This window comes from Ursus arctos, unplaced genomic scaffold, assembly GCF_023065955.2.
Source record: "Ursus arctos isolate Adak ecotype North America unplaced genomic scaffold, UrsArc2.0 scaffold_23, whole genome shotgun sequence".
NCBI lineage: Eukaryota > Metazoa > Chordata > Mammalia > Carnivora > Ursidae > Ursus > Ursus arctos.
In genome coordinates this window covers 41,117,404-41,134,268 of record NW_026622908.1, presented here as the reverse complement: position 1 = coordinate 41,134,268, position 16,865 = coordinate 41,117,404, and the positions used below count along the sequence as shown (strand labels likewise).

Genomic DNA, 16,865 nt, shown 5'->3' with positions numbered 1-16,865 from the left:
CTCATTAAGGAGCCTGCCGCCTGTGTCCCAGTGTGTGGCTTTGCTGGTGGAAGCTGAGTGTGTGGGTGGTCCCACCATCTTCCCCTTGTTTACTGGTTCACAGCCGAGAACCAGGTTCTTCACCACCACCCCCATCCCCGTCACCCCTCAATCCCCTGGTCCCTGTTGTTTTGAAGGCCTTTCCCTGGGGCTTGGACCCTCTCGTTTGCTGAGCTCCGGTTGCGGTCTCTGCCTGGAAGCTACCACCTGACTAAGGCCCTGGGCCTAGGGAGGCCTCGGCACTAAAGGTCAAGCCAACTAATCCTGCCTGTGAGGCACAGAGCAGCTAAAATTAAAACCGCCAAGTGGCTTTTTCTTTCTCTGCTGGTGACTTGCAGCCTGCCAGCACCGCAGGCTGTGGGGCTGGGTGGGGGCAGAAGAAAATTGCCCCGCCTTGTGCTTTGTAAGCACTTCTTTCCGGGGGGTCTCATGCTGTTTCGTTCTTCCGTGTCTGGGGCCCCCGAAGCATCCACATCAGGGCTGCACAGGGTGTGAGGTCCTTACCCGGCCGCTGCCCTGCAGTGCCGTCCCTGGGGGAGCTGCGCAGAGCCTGCCCTTTCCTGGCTGCCTTTGCTTCCTTGGGGGGGGTTCGTGACAGCAAGGTCCTGCTGCCCCCAGCACCTGGCCAGTGGGGGCAACTGGCCTGGGCTGCTTTCCACCTTCAGGTTGGGACCGACACTGCTCTGTGTAGGGCGGAAGCCGGTGGCGTGGGTCCTATCTGGACTGTCGGTGCTGCTTACTTTGTTACAGGCCGGCAGGGTTAACGGAGCCTCGGAAGCAAGGCAAGTTCAGTGGGTTTCCCTAACCAAGCCCTAAACTTCAAGAGAATGATCTTTTCTCTTTGTCCTTAACTGACGGAATGGGGGCAGGGCTGGGGCCTAGCAACCCTCTTTGACCTTGGCTTCACCTCATTGCTTCCCCCACAAGCTCGGTTTCCCTGGTGGGCTCATTGGGCGGTTAATTAGCTCTTTGAAGCTCTGGAAGAGGCAAAGTGGCGCTATGTGGGTTTTAGAAATAAAATCAATAAATGACTTAACCGCAGCCCAGCTAGCTCCTCCGCCTCTCTCCCCTGGGGCCAGCTCCATTCCTGTGCTAGCTCCCTCACTGCTCCCTGCCGCCAGCTTTTGTTAAGGTTTTGGAGAGTAACAAAGTGGCTAACTAAGGCATCCGTCTCAGGCCTTTCTCCAGGCCTTTCTCCGAGGAGCTCCAGGCCCTGAAATGGAAGAGACGGCAGGAAGGCTTGGCCCTCAGAAGTGCGGGGAGCTTTGTGGCAGAGTGGGGAGAGATGTGAAATGCGCTCCCACCTGCCTTTAGATACCTGGGGGAAAAGCCTTTGCTCAGCCATGTCTGTTCCTGTCTGTCGTGGCAGCACTGGCTCCCCGCCCCCGCCCCCCCCCCCAGCTTGGTTGGTGAAAGGAATACCAGTTGGGAAAGGTCAGCACTAGGGCTCTGGAGAAACCCAAGATTGGTCTGGAAAAGGAGGCAGGATTTCTGGGTAGAAACCTAGTCAGACATAAACAACCTTGAGTTACTCAAGTTGGTCAAGTGCTTCCAGGGTTCAGGATTGATCTGCACACACAGCACTGGGGAGTGAGGGATTGGGGAGGACGTGGGGACACAAGAAGTGGGTCCGTTTGAGTCTTGAAGGTCTCAGGCTGGGCTGGGGCTTGCAAGATAAAAGGAGGGGCCCAGGAGTGGCGTCACCCCTGGAAAAAGTCTGGAAACAGTTTGGGGGGCACAGACATCAAAGATGGAAGGGACCCACAAGGAAGGTAGTTGGAGAAATCACTCAAAAGTAATTTCTGGGTGCCTGGCTGGCTCGGTCCGTAGAGTGTGAGACTCTTGATCTCAGGGTCGTGAGTTCAAGCCCCACATTGGGCATGGAGCCTACTCTAAAAAGGAGTTTCTGTTTCCTAGTTGAGCAAGTGACTTGAGCCCCGAAGAAGGGTGAGCACAGTGCTGATGCGTAGGAAGAGGGGCATCAGAGCCCCACGACCGGAAGAGGATTGGGTTCATTCGGGAATGGTTTGGGAGCAGGGGCAATTAGGGGTCAGTGCAGAGCAGGTCTGCGTGGCCAGGGTGTTGCCACAACTGGGGTGTGAGGCGACAGCACAGATGACGTGCCGCTGTCTCCAGGGAGCTCTGTGCACCAAGGAGCCTTCTGAGCTCCACTCGGAAGCGTTGTGAGAGCAAGTCCAGGCCTAGCAGCCCCAGAAGCTAGCCAAGCCCGGAGACCAGGTCTTGGAGGCTGGGCGGGAGCTGTGACGAGACCGGGGAGCCACCAAGCACTCCACTGAAATAGAGTGTACAAAAGACCAAAAGGAGAAACTGGGGAATACCGAGAAATTTAAGAAAGTTTCCTGTATTCCCACTAATTCTGTGTAGGCACATTTGGGTGTTTTCTTGATCTTTTTTTCTCACTTTGAAGCATGGCAGCTATGGGAGATCAACACCGGAATGCTGTTCGGGGACAGGGGAGAGCAGCGCTCGGAACTGAAGACTCCGAGTTTAGACCCTGCACTCCCAGCCTGGGTCTGCTGTGGCTCAGAATGTCCTCGAAGACAGCTCAGCCTTCCCCCAAACCAGGCTCTCTCAGTAGCACCCTGCAGCTGTCCGGGCCTCTGACCTGCTTCCTTAGCCCTGAGACCAGAACTCCCAGTCCCTCCCCACCAGTCCACTGCCCTGGGAGGCCCAGGCATCCTCTGAAATAGCACCAAGCCCTGGGCTCCTTTTGCTCCAAGAACAAAGCAGGATCCAGTGTCGCCTCCACAGGAGTAGGAGGCAGCAGCTGGAGGAGGCAGGAATTTATATTCTCATTTGAGAGTGTAAATTGGATGAAGGCTTCACGGCTCAGAAAAGTAAAGCAACCAGCTAAAGGTCACACAGCAAATCAGGGATGGGGCCAGGGCATGAGCAGCGGACTGGGGACAGCCCCCTAGCTGCCCGGCCGTGAAGACAAGTGAGTGGTGTTGCGTTCCGGGTGCAGAGGCTCCCGTTGTACAGGTGAGGTCACAGCTGTGAACGCTGGCCCACTGAATTCCTGTTCCGTCTGTGGCCCCAGGTGGGAGGAGCGAGCGGGAGGAGGTCTCCGGTCACCGGGCAGCTGCGTCACAGGGAGACCTGATACCAGGGCCAGGATTATGAGTCGGTGGGGGATGCTTGTTTATTCTGCCGTTGTGGGCCCAGGACTACAGTTCCCAGAGGCCCCTGCTCTAGGCGGGCAGCCCCTGGCCAAAGCTGGCCTGTAATCTGACTACCATCCCCCTCGAAAGGTCACTACAGAGCTCCTTGAAGGACAGCAACAGGGGGAACTCAGGGTGGCTCAGCTTTGGTGGGGGTGGCGTGGGGGCAGTAGCCCTGCCTCAGGCGACCTCCTCCATGCCACCTCCTGGAACCCAGAGTCCTGGTCCCCATTCTCTCAGGCACCCAGTGTCCTTTGCTGGCTACCCCTCTTCTGTTCAGCTGACCCTCCGCTCCTGGCCCTTAAGCGTGCATGGGGGTGTCCTGCCCCTGTTGCCACAGCATATGACCTCCCCCCACTTGACCTCTCCCCACCTCCCCAGGCCTCCCCCCACCCACCCCGCCCCTGGTAGGGCCACCATGGAAGCTTGACCAGAGGTCTTCCAGCTTGTGGTTGGAGGTCTTTGGGCAAATGTCTAAACCAGAAGCTGGTCCGCTCTGATGAAGGCTGAGCCTCTTGACACCTGTCCCCCTGACAGCCCTCCTCGGCTTCTCCAGGAGCGCTGCTGCAGGCCAAACTCTGGCCCCACCGTTCATGCACAACCCAGGGAAAGGGCCCGGATCAGGGCAACCGCTTAGCCGAAGGCCCAGCCCCTGAGCCCCGGGGAAGCCTCAGGCTTGTCAGGCGGAGCGGCATTTTGTGTCCCCGACTGCAAAAGGCAGAGCCGGGCGCAGAAGCCCCCAGTGTGCAAGGCCTGGAGGAAGTGGGTCAGCACAGGGCTGTGAATGAGCCAGGCTGGGCCTGCTCTCCCTGCCCCTCTCCCCTCTCCTCCCCTTGCCCCCAAAATAGCTCCCTGAGCTGCCAGGCCAAGACCCTCCCATTGCAGGGGGAGGCGGGGCGAGCCGTCCAGAGCCAGGCTTTAAAACCCCAGGCGGCCAGGGATCTCCACTCCCTGGCTGGAGGCACTGCTGAGGCCGCCCCGTCCACCCATCCGTCCGGCCCGCCCTCCCGCAGCCATGTCCCGGCCCCTGTCAGACCAGGAGAAGAGAAAGCAGATCAGCGTGCGCGGCCTGGCCGGCGTGGAGAACGTGACCGAGCTCAAGAAGAGCTTCAACCGGCACCTCCACTTCACGCTCGTGAAGGACCGCAATGTGGCCACGCCGAGAGACTACTACTTCGCGCTGGCCCACACCGTGCGCGACCACCTCGTGGGTCGCTGGATCCGCACGCAGCAGCACTACTACGAGAAGGACCCCAAGGTGCTGCTTGGGGCGTCCTGGGTGGGAAATGGGCTGGCGGCCCCACCCGGGGGCTGGGAGATCCCGAGCAAGCGGCAGCCCTTTGTGGGCTCAGGGTTTTCTGCGGCAAAAGAAAGGGTCCTTCCAGGTTACTGAGGTTGGAGGGGCAGCAGTGCCGAGTGCAGCTGGGGCTGGGACAACCTGGGCAGAGAAACCTGGGGGGGGGGGGCTCAGATCAGGCATCCTGGTTGCAAAGGCAAGTGGCCATTCAGAGAGTGGAGGGGCTTCTGGTGGTCGGGAAGACCCCTGAGGCCTGGGTTGGACCTGAAGGGGAAGGACGGGTCATTAAATACGGGTGTGGTGTCCCTGTACCGCCAGGACAGCTGGGGAAGTGGGATCAAGTGTCTACCGGGGTCATGGTAAATGTCAGCAACCCGACACTCCTGGGCGGGGGGGGGGGGGGGGGCGGGCGAGTGGGCCGGGGAGGGGACCTAGGAAACTGGGAGCCCAGGTACCGGCAGCATCCCCTGTCCTCTTCTTGGGGCTGAGGCTTGAGGACCAAGGGGAACTGGGCACCTCAAGGACAGGAGGTGGCCAGCTCTGGCTGTGGGTCACGGTGACCTTGAGCAAATGACTGGTTTCTCTGCACCTTGGCCTTTCCCTCTGGAGGAGGACTTGGAGGGGCTTCTCTGCATCCTGACTCCCCGGTGGGCCGTCCGGAGGCTTGTGTGCGATGGCAGGGGTTTTCACCGCTCCTAAGCACCTCAATTCCCGAGGTGGTTAGGGCAGCCCCATTTTCCAGATGAGGAGACTGAGGCTCAGAGAAGAAAAGCGATGTGTCCAAAGTCAGAGGAAATGCTGGACGGGAAGCTTCCCGATGGGTCCGGAAGCCTGTGATGGGGAGAAAATAAATGGAGACAGGGCTGGCACGTGCTGGGCCTGAGGAGTGGGGCAGGAGGTGTGAGAGGCCTGGCTGGGGGCCGCTGGGCAGCCCTGACCCCCCTGCACCTGTCTCCCCCGGCAGAGGGTCTACTACTTGTCTCTGGAGTTCTACATGGGACGGACCCTACAAAACACCATGGTGAACCTGGCCTTGGAGAATGCCTGCGATGAGGCCACCTACCAGGTTTGGAGGGGGCCAGGAGTGGGGCCAGCTGAGGTATTGGGGAATTCGCCTGCTGGCCCTTGGCCTTGACCACTGCCCTACCTCCCCCTCCAGCTGGGCCTGGACATGGAGGAGCTGGAGGAGATCGAGGAGGACGCGGGGCTGGGCAACGGGGGCCTGGGTCGGCTGGCCGGTAAGTGGGCAGGGGGCAAGGGTGGGGTGGGCAGAGGGGCTCTGTTCTGCTGGGTCCCTGACACCCACCTCCCTGCAAACCCGTAGCCTGCTTTCTGGACTCCATGGCAACACTGGGCCTGGCTGCCTATGGCTACGGGATCCGGTACGAGTTTGGGATTTTTAACCAGAAGATCTGCGGGGGCTGGCAGGTGAGTGGCCTTGGGCCCTGGCCTTGTGGGGACCCAGGCATGATGGAGGGGACCCCCACTGGGTCATCCGTCTCCGGAAAGATCTAGAAACAGGCTCAGCTTTGACAAAAAGCATCCTTGTCCCTTCTCCCCCGGCCCCAAAACCTGTTGGTTACTCTTGGAACGGGTGGTCCATGCCTGTGGAACCTCTCAGACTCCCATACACATACCGTGTCCCATTGGATACCCCACCAGACCAGGGACCCACCCCAGGGCCCTTCATTTACACTCTAGAGAGGGCACACTGGGGCTATGGCTCCTGCCCTACCCACTGCCCCCTGTGGTGTGAGTCTGGGTCTGGGCCTGAGTCTGACTCTGCCTTCCTTTCTCTGCGACCTGCCTTGGGCTCAGATGGAAGAGGCTGATGACTGGCTTCGCTATGGAAACCCCTGGGAGAAGGCCCGACCTGAGTTCATGCTGCCCGTGCACTTCTATGGCCGAGTGGAGCACACCAGCCAGGGAGCCAAGTGGGTGGACACACAGGTGAAGGAGTGGGGGGAGCTCCCAGTGAGAGGGAAGCGGGGAGGAGGATGTGGGAGAAACCAAGGAGATACAGGGCAAGAGCCTGGAGGCTGCTGGACCCAGTGCTATTTATAATGGAGGACACTGAGGCTCAGAGAGGTTAAGTGACTTACTTGAGGTCACACAGCTGGAGCCAGGAGAGGCTGTAGACAGGATCACAGAGGAGCCAGGCCAAGTACAGAGCCCAGGAGGAGGAGAGAGGCCACCCTGGCCCACCAGGCCCTTCCCTGACCTGGCTCCTCTCCACCCCACAAAACTCATCGAGGAATAACCACGGTGACTTGACTCCCCAGCACATCAAAACTGGCAGCTTGATGGGAAGCAAAGCAACAGCCCAGAAAGGGGGGACAGGGAGAAAATGAAAACCTTGAGAGAGGAACCGACTTGTTCAAGGTCACACAAGTTAGAGGGAACCGACAGCCAAAGCAGGTGTCTGGATCCCAGCCTGTCAGTTCTCTTGCTGTGGCTGCAGACTGTGGGCCTCCAGATGGCTGCGCAGAAACCCCTTGGCTTCCAGACTCGGGCATTGGTTCCACTGTCATCCGTGATACGATCCAGCAGGGGCTCTGGCTGCCTACCTCGCTCTGTGCTCTTGGGCCAGTCCCTTCCCTCTCTGAGCTTCAGCTTCCATTCTGTTCTGATCAGGGGCCCAGTGACTGAGTGTTGGGGAGAAAGGGTGCTGCTGGGGGGGGACGTGGATGTGCCCTCAGCCCTGTGGTGGCAGGAGTCATTGGCAGCAATTGACCTTTGCTCATTGCGGGAGGAGGGGCCTGCATTAGTCACTGCTGCTTAGCCCTGTGGTCAACCAGGCATAAGCCTTGGGATGTACTTGACATCTGTGTCCCCTGCAGCCAGGACCCAGGCTCCCCCAACCCTCTCATGAGCCCAGAGAATCCTCTAGGTTGTGCTCACACCGGGGGTTAGCTCATCCCCATCACTGCAGAGTGGCCACCAACAGAGCCCCCCTCTGGGCTCCGGGCTCATCACTGCCCTCTGTCATCCTCACAAGCAGCCAGGCAAGGCAGGGGGGAGTGTGGGGAGATCCCATAAAGGGGTCCTCTCTTTATGGACGAGGTCCAGGGAGGTTGAGAGATTTGCTCATGGTCACCCAGAGTTGGCACGAGAACCCAGGGCTGGAAATTGGCAGAGCACGGGGACAGAGGCTGGAACTGCAGCTCTCAGGGCCCCACGAGTCATGTGGCAGATACCCAGCTCCTAACGCCAAGCCCGATGCCCCTGCAGGTGGTGCTGGCCATGCCCTACGACACTCCGGTGCCTGGCTATCGCAACAACATCGTCAACACCATGCGCCTGTGGTCGGCCAAGGCCCCCAATGACTTCAACCTCAAGGACTGTGAGTCCAGCGCTGGCCACCAGCAGCCCCGCCTACCCCGGCCCACGCTCAGCCCCAGCCTGACGCTGTCCCCACTTTCATCCCTCAGTCAACGTCGGTGGCTACATCCAAGCTGTGCTCGACCGAAACCTCGCTGAGAACATCTCGCGTGTGCTGTACCCCAATGACAACGTATGTCACCTCCTGGGCTGGGGACAGGAAGCCTGAGGGCCTGGGAGAGGGCAAAGACCGGGAGGGACAGTCCCTGGGTGCCCTAGTCACACCCAGGACATAGTTTTTATTTTTTACGTTTGTTTATTGCTTGGTAATCTCTACACCCAATGTGGGGCTTAAACTCACGACTCCGAGATTAAGAGTCAGGAGCTTTTCCGACTGAGCCAGCCATGTGCCCTGTACCCAGGACATATTGTTGGCTCCTGTGTGTCCTGTTCCCCGCCCCCACCGTGAGTTCTGTAAGTTCTTTAAGAGGACACCTAAGTCCTGGGGACAGCAAGTTAGGGCCGGGCTCTTTGGAGGGGCTGTTGTTTCCTGGCGATGCTGACGACAGTCCTGGTCCTGGTGTGCCCCCGCCACTAATCCTTGGTGGCGAAAGACCCCTGGGCCCTGGGGTGGGGGTTGCTCAGGCCTCAAGGGTCTCGGCGCGGGCAGGAAGTCTCCTGGCCACCCCCGCCCCCACCCCCACGACTTGCTCAGGCCTGCCTTGCACCGTTCCCAGTTCTTTGAGGGCAAGGAGCTGCGTCTGAAGCAGGAGTACTTCGTAGTGGCCGCCACCCTCCAGGACATCATCCGCCGCTTCAAGTCCTCCAAGTTCGGCTGCCGCGACCCCGTGCGCACAAGCTTCGATGCCTTTCCCGATAAGGTACCAGGGCCCCGGGACCTCCCATGATGCGCGTGTGGCTGCCTCCCCCCCAGCCTCAGCCTGCCCCCACTCATCTTCTAGACAAGGAAGGAGAGGCTCAGGGTGACCTGCTCGGGCTCCTCGGTCACCGGCACATAACCTGGGAACTGCCCCCTCCTCCCGCCCCCAGCTGCCCCTCCAGGGGCTCCTGCCCCCAGCTCTGCCCTGGAACTACGTGGGACCTTGGAGGCAGCGCTGAAGGGGCAAAGTGATCACAGCGGCGGTGTGGACCCCGGACTGACCCCCAGCCCCCCTCTCCACAGGTGGCCATCCAGCTGAACGACACCCACCCCTCCTTGGCCATCCCTGAGCTGATGAGGATCCTGGTGGACCTGGAGCGGCTGGACTGGGACAAGGTGGGCTTCAGGACCCCTCCACCCCCCGCCAGACCGTCTCTCTGTCTCAGGGTTCCCTTCCCGGTCTGGGAAGCGGAGAGATGCGAGTGCAGCCCCCATGGAGCAGACGGAGCAGTGTGACGCCCGGAGGGCGAGTGTCCCGGAACCCGCTCCTCCACGGCAGGGCCCAGGCTCCTGGCTGCAGACTGCGTGGAGAGCCGTGGCGGTGAGGCCCCAGGGTTCCTGACTCCCCATCTGCCCACCAGGCGTGGGACGTGACGGTCAGGACCTGCGCCTACACCAACCACACCGTGCTGCCCGAGGCCCTGGAGCGCTGGCCCGTGCACCTGATTGAGACACTCCTGCCCCGACACCTGCAGATCATCTACGAGATCAACCAGCGCTTCCTGAACGTGAGCGGAGGAGGCCTGGGCTGGGGGCGTTGCTGCGCAAGGCTGCTGCCCCAGGCGTCCCGACACCGGCGGGAGGGCTGCGGGCGGAGCCCCGGGGGTGCGGGGCTGGGGACCCGGGCTCCTGAGCTCTGGGCTCTCCCCGCACAGCGCGTGGCAGCGGCGTTCCCAGGGGATGTAGACCGGCTGCGGCGCATGTCGCTGGTGGAGGAGGGCGCGGTGAAGCGCATCAACATGGCCCACCTGTGCATCGCGGGTTCGCACGCCGTCAACGGCGTGGCCCGCATCCACTCCGAGATCCTCAAGAAGACCATGTGAGACACCGCTTCCTCCCGCTGGCCCCGCCCCCTGTCGGCCCCGCCCCGCCCGCTGGCCCCGCCCCCGCCCCACCTCCTTCACTTACAGGCCGGGCCCCCTCGCTACCTGACCCCAGCGGGCCATTTCCGCAGGTAGCCCGGCTTTGAGAAGCGTCACGGCCCTGATGTCCGGGACAGCTCTGTCCCCAGATGACCCCCTCTCACATACAGCAATCCCCTCGCCTCCAAGCCCCTGTCTGCGAGAAACCGGGGTGGGGCCTCAGGGAGGAGCCTTGGTCCCCCAGGAACGAGTCGTGACCCTCCAACCCCATCCTGCAGCTTCAAGGAGTTCTACGAGCTGGAGCCTCATAAGTTCCAGAATAAGACCAACGGCATCACCCCTCGTCGCTGGCTAGTTCTGTGTAACCCTGGCCTGGCAGAGGTCATTGCTGAGGTGAGAGGTCACTGTATGGCCTAGGGGTCAACACGGTCACTATAGGGATCAGCTGTGTATGGATGTGTAGGTGGGTCACTGATGGGGGCCCCCGGGGAGGGCTGAAATCCATCCTGCACTGCGTTCCCCGAGCCTTGCGGGCGCCTGGAGGAGGGGGACCACTTTCTCGCCTGCATGAGGGCGCTCTGGGCTACTGGAGGCCCGGCTGTGAGCAAGGTCAACCAGGTGGGGGTTCACAGTCTAATGGAGAGGGTCATCAGCAGGTCACATCTGAAGTGAGACCGGCAGGGGGCAGAGGTTGTGAGCAGGGCCTGGAGGTCATTGCCTGTCTGAGGAAAAGGCCAGGAGGAAGGCCTCCTGGGGTCAGGTGCGGTCAGCCATCAGAGCTCAAGGTCGAGGGAAGATGGCTGTGCACACACCATGCCCCTGCTTGGGGGCTGGAGAAGGAGCGGCTGTGTGCAGGGGACAGGCCTTGGCTGACCTGGAAAGGGAGCCCTCTGTGAGGGAGGATGGAGGAGGGATGGAGGCCTGACTTCCCTCTCCCGCAGCGCATTGGGGAGGACTACATCTCGGACCTGGACCAGCTGCGCAAACTGCTCTCCTTCGTGGATGACGAAGCCTTTATCCGGGATGTGGCCAAAGTGAAGCAGGTGGGCAGTGTGACAACCTGGGACGCTCATGCCAGGGTGGGAGCGAGTGGGCCGCAGGTGCCGGCTGCCCGGGTCCGGGAATGGCCAGTGGAGCCCGTCTCTCCTGCCACCTCAGGCCCCTGGTACCCTGCAGAAGTTGCCTGGAGTTCACGGCGAGAAGGCATCATGTGACCCCCCCCCCCCCCCCCGCACCACGCCCCCGCCCAAAGAGCGCTGACCTTGATTAGCAATGTCTGCTCTGGGGCAGGCGTGGAGGGGGCGGCCAGCGAGCCTCCGATCCTCCACCTTCCTGGGAAAGAAATGACACTGTAGGAATTCCTGAGGCTGAGGCCTGCCGGTGAGCTCTTCCCTCTCCCTACCTTCAGGAAAACAAGTTGAAGTTCGCTGCCTACCTAGAGAGGGAATACAAAGTCCACATCAACCCCAACTCGCTCTTCGACATCCAGGTGAAGCGGATTCATGAATACAAACGCCAACTGCTCAACTGCCTCCACGTCATCACCCTGTACAACCGTGAGTGGGGGTTTTGCTCTGTCCCTTGGGGCTCCCCTCTGCACACCATACTTCCTGATCAATGTCTCGCCTTCGGCCTTGGGACAACTCTTGGGACATGGGATTGTCCCCATTTCATAGAGGGGCAAACTGAGGCTCTGAGAGGGGAAAGTGGCAGATCGGAGGTCACATAGCAAGCGGTTGCCCAAGTCAGGTCTACTGTCTCGTAGCCAGGGCCCTGGCTGGATGGGTGCTGTCAGGAGGTGGGAAAACCCGGCCTGCTGATCTCTGTTTCTCCACAGGCATCAAGCAGGAACCCAACAGGTTTTTTGTGCCCCGAACTGTGATGATTGGAGGGAAGGTGAGAAGCCAGGACACAGACTGTGGCTCTGGTCCTTTGACACCCAGGTGGAGGTCAGCCTGGCTGGGTGGCAGGATAGGGGCTGGGGGGCCGGGCTGTGGAGCTGACCCCAGACTGCGCCCCCACAGGCTGCCCCTGGATACCACATGGCCAAGATGATCATCAGACTCATCACGGCCATTGGGGATGTGGTTAACCACGATCCGGTGGTAGGGGACCGCCTCCGCGTGATCTTCCTGGAGAACTACCGCGTCTCGCTGGCAGAGAAAGGTGGGATGCCACCAGAGGGAGGGTCTGATGAATACGGTGCCACGAAGAGATAGTGGTCACCCGTTCCTAGTGTACTGGCACTTGGAAGAAGAATCTGGAGACGACAGTGCTCAAATCACGAGGCTGTCCCCCTCTCATGGTGGAATTTCAGGCAGAAATGATAGGGAAGAGTGGCCCTTCAAATCACACACACAGTGGGGCAGGGCTGGGGAGAGAGTCCGGGTTAGATCTCAGATGTTCAAGGATCACCAAGCAGTGGCGGGGGGCCGGTGGTGGGAGGGAGACTCAGTTGGTGACTTCTGGGGGGTTGGGGTGGAGGGGGCTCTGAAGCTGGCTAACGCCACAGTCCCTGGCTGGGGTGGGACTACTTCTGGAGTTGAGCTTGTCCCCTGCTGCTGTCCCACAGTGATCCCAGCCGCTGACCTCTCGGAGCAGATCTCCACAGCAGGCACTGAAGCCTCGGGCACGGGCAACATGAAGTTCATGCTCAATGGGGCTCTGACCATCGGCACCATGGACGGGGCCAATGTGGAGATGGCGGAAGAGGCCGGAGAAGAGAACTTCTTCATCTTCGGCATGCGGGTGGAGGACGTGGAAAAGCTTGACCAGAGAGGGTATGGGGGACAGGGGCTCCAAAGTTCACGGTCTGTGGGCTGGAGGCACCGAGGTGTGGCTACTGGAGGGTAGGACTTGGGGGCCAGAGGGCATGCCTGGAAAGGCTGGTCCAGGCTGCTCAAGGTCTTAGTTTTGGCCCTCAGGATTCCGGACAACTTTTGAGGTAACTTATAACACATGAGGTTAATGGCATAGGAAAAGAAAGAAGTCACACAGAACTGAAGGCAAAGGGAAAGGAAATGATATTAGTCCTAGGACATGATATTATTTCTGGAATTTCTGGAAGTAAAATTAAATTCTGAGCTCCCTGGCGGCTGTGGCAAAAAGGGAAATATGAATAGAGTCAGTACAGCTGTGCTTGTGGTCGGAAGTGCAATTCTTCAAAGTAGATATTTTCCTGGCTTCGCATTTCTTGAAATTTATTTTAAAATACATTTTTTCCTTATCATAAAAAAGTACATGCTCCTGAGTTGCCAAAAAATACAAAACCACAAGGAGTAAAGTAACTGTCATTCATAATCTCATCACCCATTTTTAAAGCCACAGCTCTTTTTCTACGTATTTACGTGTGCGTGTGTATCTGTAAAGGTTGGGACTAACGCCTGTACAATTTTGATGTCTTCACACAATTTTGACTCCTGATGTCATTAAACAGTCTTTAAAATATTTTAAATATCTGCATGGGGTTCCAACGTAACGGACGTGCCATAACTTACTGAACTAATTCCATAGTGTTGGACATTGAGGTTGATTTCCGCTGCTCGTCAGTGTAAATATCACTGCGATGCTCACGTTTCTACGCCCATGTGCACATCTTTATCTCCTTGATTATTAGAGGACATATTTCTGAGTCAAAAAAAAGTACGAGTTCTTTTTTATTATTATTATTTTTTAAAGTATGAGTTCTTAAGGCTCCTGAAGCATGTTGCCAAATGGCTTTCCAAAAAGTTGGTACCAGTTTACACTCCCACCCACGGCTTCTGAGAGCTGGCGTTTACATAGTGAAAGGAAATTCCCCCGTCGGGCTTGACTAGGAAGTTCGGACTCCGTCCTTTGGACAGAAGGGAGACAGGACATGTTTTGAGCGAGATCCAACATGCTCAGAAGCAGGCTCCAGAAGGACAGTTTTGGCTGCGAAGTGGACACTGGACTGCAGCGGGGCGCCCTGTGGGGGGGCTGAGACCGGAAGGCGAGGAGAGGGGCCTGCAGTGTCAGTGCTGGGGATGGGGGGTTAGGGAGGTCCTCTGGCTCCCTGCCCCCTCGTATTTACGGATTCTGACCAATGTACCCGCTCCTCGGCCTGGGTGGCTGGATGGACGTGGGGAGGGAAGGAAAGAGATGAGACTGGCCTTGGGGAGGGTTTTGAGCCCAGGTGGCTGAGGGAAGCGGCCCACAGGAGTCAAGCTGGCGCCGGGCCAGCGATGAGCTCCGTTGGACGGTGAGTTTAAGGAGGCTCCTGAGGACATGCCTGTTGGTTCCTCCTGGGGCCTGAGGGCGGATGGACTTGGGAGAGGGAGGGAGACAAGCCATTCAGGAAGGAAACACACTGGGTTAAGAGAGGTACTGGTGTGTGGGAGGAAGAGCGCTTGGTTTGGGGCCTTGGCTCTGCTGCTTACCTTTCTCCCTCTCCAGGCCTCAAGCACAGGAGGGGGATGAAAAGCTGAGCAGAGAAGCGAGGGGGCCTCCGGGGAAGGGCCACTCCAGGGAGGGCAGCAGCAGGCTGGCCCTGGGTTTTGGCCCTGGGTTTTGACCCTGGGGCGCAGGACTTCTTGGATTTTCTCAGGAGGAGGAGCCAGGAACTCCTTTCCGTGGTGCTGACCCCTCTACACACACAGGTACAACGCCCAGGAGTACTACGACCGAATTCCGGAGCTTCGGCAGGTCATCGAGCAGCTGAGCAGCGGCTTCTTCTCCCCCAAACAGCCAGACCTGTTCAAGGACATTGTCAACATGCTCATGCACCATGACCGGTGAGCTGACTGGCCGGGGAGCCATGCAGGTGGGGCTGCTGGGCTGAACTGGGCCCAGGGGCTGTGTGGGCAGGCTGGGCAGGGGTCCTGGGCAGTTGGGGCCAGGCTCCTTTGGAAGCAGCTTCACTCTCCTGGTCCCCGGAAGACCACCAGGACAGGATGGGCTTGGCCCTTGACCTCGTGGAACTTCCTGCCTCTCTATTCCTTTCCAGGTTTAAAGTCTTTGCAGATTATGAAGACTACATTAAATGCCAGGAGAAAGTCAGTGCCTTGTACAAGGTGAGGCGTCCTGGGCCAGGGGTTGGCAAGGTTTTGGTGGCCCTGGCTGCGCTGTGGTGGCAGATGGGGATCCCACCGGCAGAATGAACCCAGAGCTCTCTTTTGGCCTGTAGAACCCCAGAGAGTGGACGCGGATGGTGATCCGGAACATAGCCACATCAGGCAAGTTCTCCAGCGACAGAACCATTGCCCAGTACGCCCGGGAGATCTGGGGCATAGAGCCTTCACGAAAGCGCCTGCCAGCCCCTGACGAGAACATTTGAGCCCCCAGACCAGACCTCAAGCTGGACCCTGAGTTTGTTTGCAATCCCTTGGCGCAACCCCAGCTCTTCATCCAGAGGGGTGTGCTGGAGTTAGATCTCTCAGCCTCTTCCTAGAACCCCCCATTACCCCCCGGCCTCAAGATCCTAGTGTCCAGCGTGACTAAGGACACTGCTTCCGTCCCGTCCTCCGGCTCCCTGCCCCCTCCTATTTATGGGTCTGACCAACTGCACCCACTCCCCAATAAATTGATTCTCCTTGGGAGCCTCCTTATTCTGTCTGTTGGGAAATATTTTTAGCTCTGGGCAGGCCTAACAGCAGCTGCGCAGTCACCGTGCCTTACCCACCCCTCCACCCGCAGGTGCATCCCCGGAGAAGGAGGGGGCAGCTCACGGGGGCGGGGCCCGAGACTCCCCAGCCTTCTCTCAGGCGGCACCTTCCACGCCTCTCTTCCCAGAGCCGTGTCCATACTAGGTCAGCGGCCTGCCAGGCTGGCCGAGGGCGGGGCGTCTCCTGGGTGGGGCCCACCGGGGCCGGGATCGGGACTTGGGCCTCCCGGACTACCGAGGATCCACGCTATCCAGGGCAGGACTTGGGAGGGGGAGGAGCCTGTGGGTGGTTGGCGCCCTCTTGACTCCGCCCTTAGCCCCGCCCCACTGCGGCGTTTAAGGGTCTCTAAGCAGGTGGCTACGCTTGGTCTAAAGTCGGGAGAGTTAGGGCGGGGTACACTCACAGACCGACTAGGCTAGGCCAGTGTTGGCTCCACCCCCACTTTGGGGAAACTGAGGACCAGAAAGGGCCTCTTTCTGTGGGCCTCATATTACGAAGATTGAGGTGTGGGGGAGGTCCTGCCTCCGTAGCCCTGAGGCAGGAAGGGGCAAGCCTCGAAAGTCAGGTTTGGGGCCCGTGGTTTCACAGTGAGTGTGTTTGAACCCAAACGGCCGGAAATGGTTACCGGCTCCCCTAGGCCTGGCTTGTGGGGACCCCAACTGCCTGTAGCTGCCCCTCCCAAGCTCCTCCCTGCCGGGGGTGGGGGGACCCGCACGTAGGTCTCCAGTCTTCAAGCTGCGCTGAACCCACCCGCGGCTTGCAGCTGCCCCTTCCCATCTGGCCCCGTGGGGAGCCAGGCTTCCGAGGCCCGTCCCCCCTGTGTGAACTGGAGCCCCCCGCCCCCATCCCCAGACATCGAGGCCACGTTTTCAGGTAGCCACGTTTTCATTCCTCCCTCCCACAGGCCCCTGTCCCCAAAATGTTCCTAGCCCCTCCTCCAGGCTATCACAAGAACCCGCTGTCCCCACACCCCCGATCTCTACCAGGTCTGTGCCCCACCTCTGCCCGCAGGAAGACGCCCGGCCCCGGGTCCGGTTAGCCCCGTGGGAACGGTTTGTCTCGAAAACAGGAACCCGGGCCGGGGGCTGGGCGGGGCGCCCCTTCCCCACCGCAGTCCGCTTCCTGCCCCTCCCGGCTTCCTCCGCCCAACACCAGGCAGGGCGGGGGGCATAGGGGCGTCTGGGTGGGGGGAGAGGGCCCTCGGTTTAGTTGCCCCCTCCACGTCCCGCGAGGCCTGACCTCCGCTCGCCCACCCTCGGCGCGGCGGGTGGCGCAGCCCCAGCCCGCGGCCCTGGCCTCCCAGGCGGCGCGGCAGGGGAGGGGTTAAGCTGCCGCAGGGACCGCCGCGTGCGGGGCGAGAGGGAGCCCCCGGTGGGGGAGGCG

At 60.0% G+C, this 16,865-nt stretch overlaps 1 protein-coding gene across 1 annotated transcript; it reads left to right on the top strand.

Moving 5' to 3' along the window:
- Positions 1-65: 65 nt before the first annotated feature.
- Positions 66-15,425, top strand: PYGM (glycogen phosphorylase, muscle associated). The gene is made up of 20 exons (XM_026483324.3): positions 66-4,479; positions 5,483-5,584; positions 5,678-5,756; positions 5,843-5,946; positions 6,337-6,468; positions 7,750-7,861; positions 7,950-8,032; positions 8,577-8,720; positions 9,023-9,115; positions 9,361-9,507; positions 9,655-9,818; positions 10,140-10,254; positions 10,803-10,904; positions 11,270-11,417; positions 11,699-11,757; positions 11,886-12,027; positions 12,434-12,641; positions 14,478-14,612; positions 14,825-14,891; positions 15,005-15,425. The coding sequence occupies exons 1-20, from the start codon at positions 4,237-4,239 to the stop codon at positions 15,152-15,154; spliced, it is 2,529 nt and encodes an 842-aa protein (XP_026339109.1). The 5' UTR covers positions 66-4,236; the 3' UTR covers positions 15,155-15,425.
- The last annotated feature ends 1,440 nt before the right edge of the window (positions 15,426-16,865 follow it).